At 36.5% G+C, this 6,850-nt stretch overlaps 1 protein-coding gene across 1 annotated transcript; it reads left to right on the forward strand.

Moving 5' to 3' along the window:
• On the forward strand, positions 218–5,737 carry LOC109834764 (probable beta-D-xylosidase 2). The gene is made up of 7 exons (XM_020402785.1): positions 218–697; positions 1,392–1,697; positions 2,280–2,449; positions 2,538–2,638; positions 2,767–3,108; positions 3,667–4,077; positions 4,968–5,737. Exons 1-7 carry the CDS (start codon positions 218–220, stop codon positions 5,576–5,578), a joined length of 2,421 nt encoding a protein of 806 aa, XP_020258374.1. The 3' UTR covers positions 5,579–5,737.

The raw sequence follows: 6,850 nt of genomic DNA on the forward strand, positions 1-6,850 counted from the left end.
TGCTAAGATTCTATTCAATTCACATTTATTCGACTAGTTTAGAAACTTCATCCTTTTAAACAGTTAAAATCTACCCATCACACTGAAGAGATTGTAACCATAGCCAGCATTTCAATCTCCTTCAGGTATAATGATCAGATTAAATCTCCTCTCAATCTCTCCCTCTCTCTATAAATATACACCCTCACTCCCTCTCGCTAAAAAAAAATTCACTCCAATGGCTCCCATTATCTCTCTCCTCCTCTCTCTCCTCCTCTTAATCTCTCCCTCCTCCTCAAGAACTCTGCCCACCTCAACTCCGTCAACCCCACAACCCGGCCCAATCCAAACCCTCAACCGAAACTACAAGTTCGCATGCGACCCAGCCCGGTTCAAATCCCTGAGCCTCGACATCAATAACTTCGCCTACTGCAACAAGAGTCTTTCGTACTACGATCGAGTAGATGACTTGATCAGTCGAATGAGTGTGGGTGAGAAAGTGCACCAGATCAGTGACTATGCTTATGGAGTCGATAGGATTGGACTGCCGAAGTATAAGTGGTGGTCGGAGATACTGCACGGAGTTTCCACGGTTGGACAGTTCGATCCTGGACATGCCACGAGTTTCGGGGGTGATGTCCCTGGAGCTACGCAGTTTCCTGAGGTTATCTTGTCGGTGGCATCGTTTAATGAATCCTTGTGGAAATCCATTGCTCAGGTAATCTAGTTTTAGTTTTGTGTATTTCTTAATTGTTTGCTCACATTATGATTTATTTATGAATGTGAGAGCAATTGTTAGTACAGTATTATACTTCTATTTTGTTTGACCAACATAATTTATTTGAGAAAATTGTTTGTTTTAGGGGTTTTTTACTTTGGAAATAGCAACATTTTTTAATGAATCTAAGATGTATTTAGATCTATATTCTTTATTAACATTTTATATGAAATTAGAATTGCATGCTTTTTTTTCAACTTAAAGTTTAAATGAATGACTTTCGAAAAAATGGTAGGATAAACATAGAAATTAAGCTAACAGTATGTTTTTGAGTATGTAATTTTTGTGAAATAATATAACCTCTTGAATATTGAAATTAGGAAATAAAAATCCATAAAAACACTTTTAAAATTGATAACTTTGCAATATCGCAACGAAGGACCCAACTAATGGTATACATGGATTTAAAGTTACAAGATATGTTACTAACGAATTTTTATGCTTGATAAAGTAGACTAGAAAGAATGTATCATAAATATCTTAACCTCCTTTACTGGTCTTTTTTTTTGTTACAAAAAGATATAGAATCTCACCCATACTGCAATATGCAACTATTTTCCCAATAGTTTCCGTTCATCACATGTAATTAGTAATGTTTAATATTTTAATGCTAACTTAGTTTTTCTTCTTTTAGACTGTTTCAACTGAAGCTCGAGCAATGTACAACTTAGGCCACACATACTTGACATTTTGGAGTCCAGTGATCAATGTAGCAAGAGATCCGAGATGGGGAAGAATCATGGAGACGCCAGGAGAAGATGCATTCACCATTGGTAAATACTCAGTCAATTTTGTTAGAGGATTGCAAGATGTTGAAGGATTTGAAGTCACCAGTGACTTGAACACAAGGCCCATCAAGATTGCTTCTTGTTGCAAGCATTTTGCTGCTTATGATATTGAGAATTGGTATTTTTCGGAGCGATTCTCATTCAATGCTAGGGTAAGTCATTTCTATACAGCTTATTGAATTTCTTGATTTCATGCATTTTGTTAAAAATATCGAATGAAATTTTACAGGTGCAAACGGGTCAGGATAATCATAACAAAATCCAAGCAGAATGCAACATTCGTTGTCATATAAGTTTTCTGTTAAAGTTTTTATTATAGAAGTAGTAATTGATATATCGCTAAGAAACCTTAAATGGTAAAATCTTGAATTTTTTTAATGGATCCATTTTGTAAATAAATTATAGACGGACATGTTAAAGCTACATAAATAAATCAGTCCAGTTTATTAAAAAATAAAGCAATAAAGCAATATATATTAGGGAAAACTGTGAATATAGCTCATTTAAGAAAATGAGCCGCCAAGAGAGAGGCACATCGATCGAGGGCTGACCACTCACAAGCCCATTTTCTAAAATGGGCTGCCCTCCATATATTATTATATAAGCTGATATTTAAGCTGAAAATACCCTATTCAATAATAAAGCAACATATATTACTACATACATTGATATATGTGGCTAATAATTTTGTTTCCCTTCATTTAATTATAAAATTTTGCTTGTGTAAATACAAGGTAACCGAGCAAGATATGGTTGAGTCATTCAATCTTCCCTTTGAGATGTGCATCAAGGAGGGAGATTCTACAAGCGCAATGTGCTCTTACAATCAAGTCAATGGCTTTCCCTCTTGTGCTGATCCAAAGCTCTTGACCCAAACTATTAGAGGGGAATGGAATTTGCACGGGTAAAATTATTTAAATTTTGAGAAGCAAATGTTAATATTATTGACACATGGTAGCTTATAATACTTTGTTATTTATATATATCTGTAGGTACATCGTTTCAGATTGTTACATTTATCAGTATCTACACGATAATCAGAAATGGCTTAATCTACCAAAGGAGGAATTGGTGGCTAAAGTGATTAACGCCGGTATCTTCTCTTTTTTAAATATAAATATAAATATAAATATAAATATAAACATATATATATATATATTTATTTATTTATTTATTTATTTATCCTGTTCTTTTCCACTAATGTTTAAATTCATGTTTTAGGTTTGGATTTGGAGTGTGGATGGGATCATCATGACCAAGCTATACTAGCCGTTAAACAAGGAAAATTAAGAGAGAAGGAAATCGACAGAGCCTTGAAAAACTTGTATCTTGTTCTTATGAGAGTCGGATTTTTCGATGGAATGGAGAAATATGATTCTTTTGGCACAGATCACATTTGCACACAAGAACACATGGATTTAGCTGCCGACGCAGCAAGACAAGGAATTGTGTTGTTGAAGAATGTCAATAATACTCTACCGTTGAACAAAGATATACATAAGAAGCTTGCTTTGGGTGGTACTCACGTTAATGCTACCGATGCTATGAAGGGAAATTATGCAGGTAACGTATGTAGTTTCGATTCGATAATTCATCAGACTATTATAGTGTTTTATGTTGAAATGTTATGGTTTAATGAGGAAATCTTATCACAAAACCATGAATGACAAAAAAAAAACTACAAAATATCCCACTTGACTTTACCCTAATTGTTTCCGATTTCTATCAAATAATGCTCACTTTTTTGACCTACTCATAAGTTTTAATACAACTAGCATATATCTGTTTATGGAGGAGAAAATAACGTTATAATAGAACATATATACAAGCCAGCCTTCTGGACAGCAATATCTCATTACTAATTTTGTCATGCTATATGTTGTAGATGGTTCAATGAAAACGCGCGGGTAGTTTATTACAAATTATTGGAAATAGTTGTACTAGTTTACACAAGTTTGATAAACTTAGTAAAAATTTCGCGTTAACTTGCTTTATGAAATATTCACAAAGTAGTTCGTCGCTACCCCCTTTTTTTTTTTTTTTTTGGGGCAAACTTGCTTTATGAAATATTCACAAAGTAGTTCGTCGCTACCCCCTTTTTTTTTTTTTTTTTGGGCGCAGGCACGCAATGTCGCTTTGTTACCCCTCTCAACGCCTTGCAAGCCGATGCTAACGTAACTTATGTGCTCGGATGTGACTTATACTGCAACAATAAAACAGTAACTGGACAAATGAAGAACGCAACAAGTGGAGCAGACGCGACTGTTCTATTTATGGGTATAGATGCATCTATAGAGGGTGAAACCATTGATCGACGTGAATTGCTCCTAAACCCCGGTCAGGTTTCGTTCATTGAAGAAGTTGCGAATGCTTCAAAGAATCCAATCGTTTTGGTTATACTTTCGGCTGGAGGGCTTGATGTATCTTTTGCTAAGGATAATGATAAGATTGGTGCTATTTTGTGGGCTGGATATCCAGGACAAGAGGGTGGTCGTGCTATCGCTGATGTGATTTATGGCCGTTATAACCCAGGTAACTTTTTTCTCTTTTTGGCAAATAATTTTTTTGTGTAAATTACCTTCTTCAAGTATGTCATGTTTTGTTTTTTTGTTTTTCGTCTCTTTTAGAATGTTCAGTTTGGTCATAACTGGAAAAGGCAGTTTCGTATTAATGGAGTTTGGTTTTACGGACATCTAGGGCAAAACTATAGGCTAATGACAAAAACAGAGTAAAGCTTCTATAAACTTAAGTGGATATGAGCCATATTTATCCACCAGCTCTTTTATCCATTGATTTTGTATTGAGATTTGTACTGGCATATGATACAAATGAAGGCACAAATCTCAAAGATAGCATTAACTGATGTGTAGCACAAATCTCGAAGCATAATTAAGGGATAAAAAGTTTGGTGGACAAGTGCTCCTATCCACTTAAGTTTATAGGAGCTTTACTCGATAAAAACATATCACTTTTTACTTTATCTTTGCATTAACTTATTTTATTCATTTTAAGACACAAAATATTTGTGCAATTGCAAAAAATTCACATGAAAGTTCAAATATATCATCATATATGGACTTTGAAGTGAAACACCTGTCAAAGTGCAAATGTCTGTCCAGGCATCTCAAACTTGAATCTTTACTACAATACTATAGTTGATGGTGTTGAACACTATGCATAATAAAATAATAATAAATTTACTATGTTATGGGGCCCGTTCTTTTGTTTTCTTTTCAATTGCCAAAAAGGTGGGTGAGGCTCTTCTCAAAAGGTGCGGCTGACAGATGGGATGTTTTTTGCTTAATCTTTTTTATTTTTTCTTTTTTTTTTATTGTGGTTGCATAAACGGAAAGAAAATTTATTGTATTTTTCCTTAAAACTTTATAGAAAATTAACACAGTAATATTTCAATATCATTTCAGGTGGAAGACTTCCAATTACATGGTACCCAAACAACTACACGGAATCCATCCCAATGACATCAATGCAATTCAGGCCCGATCAAGAATTGGGCTATCCAGGCCGAACCTACAAATTCTACGACGGCCCAACAGTGTACCCCTTCGGCTACGGTCTCAGCTACACAACCTTCAACTACACGCTCAAAGCAAACCCCACCAAAATCGAGACCAAGCTCGAAAAATACCAAAAATGCCTCCAAATTTCCACCAAAAACAGTGCCACGTCACCTCAATGCCCCTCTGCCGTAATCACCACGATGCCATGCAATGAGACTATTGATTTTGAGGTTGAGGTTGCAAATATTGGCAAAGTGGATGGGAGTGATGCTGTGATCGTGTACGCTGTTCCGCCGGAGTATGTTGATGGAGCGCCTATTAAACAGGTGGTGGCTTTTGATAGGGTGTTTGTGGGGGCTGGGAAGTCGCAGGTGGTGAAGTTTTCGGTTAACGTGTGCCAGCGGTTGAGTGTGGTTGAGAAAACTGCGTATAGAGTTTTGCCCGCTGGAGCGCATAAGATTGTGATTGGAGACAGTAGTGTGAGTTTTGATGTTGATGTGGAGCTTGTTTATTAACTGAGGGAGGTTTTAGAGTTGATTCAACCACTTGTTGAATATGTTTAGGCTTTGATAAGTGTTAGGCGTTTTCTGGAAATTTATGACTTTGTTTTGTTAATTTTCTGCAAGGGAAAGGAACATGATTTTATTTATTTGGAATAATTTTTTTCGTGGTTCTGTTTACTATTTAAACACTCATTTAATTCACTCTTCAATTTCAGTATTGTTACGTTGAGATTCAGTCGTTTTCACCTTCAATCTTCCATAACCATCGATCAAGAAAATCTTCCATAAACATATTATGATACTTATTATTTGAAATTGATACGCTAATGAACTGTGTGTTCGCAAGATTAATCCAGGATATACTTCTACTGCAAAGCAAAATGCTAGACAAGAATTTCCCCCGAACAAATTACAGTTTCATAATAAAATAGAAAGCGATTGTAATATTTAAAAAAAAAAGGAATCTCTTAGAAAAATGAACTCCAGTGTTCAATACTATACCCATGAATTTTGCACATTCAGGTAGACTTCAGACATGGACTTCTTTGTGGAATTTAAGGATTCCGTCAGCTGGTATCATCTAATGATCCGAGACGATCGACGAACGCAGGAGAGAGTCTCGGAAATGATTCACAAGTCCATGGTCGCATGCCGCAGACGTGGCTTCATGCAAGGACTTGGGTGGACGTGGCTGTAGGCAAGGGATGTGGGTGTAGTTGCTTTCAAAAAGACTTGGACGTGGTTGCATTCAAGGAGTTTGTTGAATAGGTGGTCCTACACTCATGCATCTACCCAACGGTACGAGGATTATTCTCTTGTTTGGTAATCACGCATCCCTGAAGACTCGGACCACATACGCATGCGTCAAGGTCACAAACTGCACGTCACGTTTTCAGTTTTTAATTTCTTATGTTACCAGTAGACTATAAAAAGAGTAAGCTGTTGTGGGAAAAAGCAACCGGTCAAGTATTTTGTTTCCTTGTATATTTGTTGTCTTTCATAAGAGCATTTTACTTGTTAGGTGCAACAATTCATCTTCAATACGTGAGTGTGTGTGCACCTTCTTCCACTTATTACTGCTCGAAGATTCAATCGAAGGCTCAGAGTGTTGTTGCCTTTCGACTTCGGATCAACTTGGTATCAGAGCCTCGTTCTCCCTATGGATGGTGAAGACTCGCTTTGGTTAAGATAAGACCGATGAGACTCCACGACAGCTGGTTACCTTCCAAGGCGAGCACCTGACGGCCCCGACAATCGCGTCTACATCAATGTCGACTGACGAAA

Source organism: Asparagus officinalis, chromosome 3 (assembly GCF_001876935.1).
Source record: "Asparagus officinalis chromosome 3, Aspof.V1, whole genome shotgun sequence".
Taxonomy (NCBI): Eukaryota; Viridiplantae; Streptophyta; class Magnoliopsida; order Asparagales; family Asparagaceae; genus Asparagus; species Asparagus officinalis.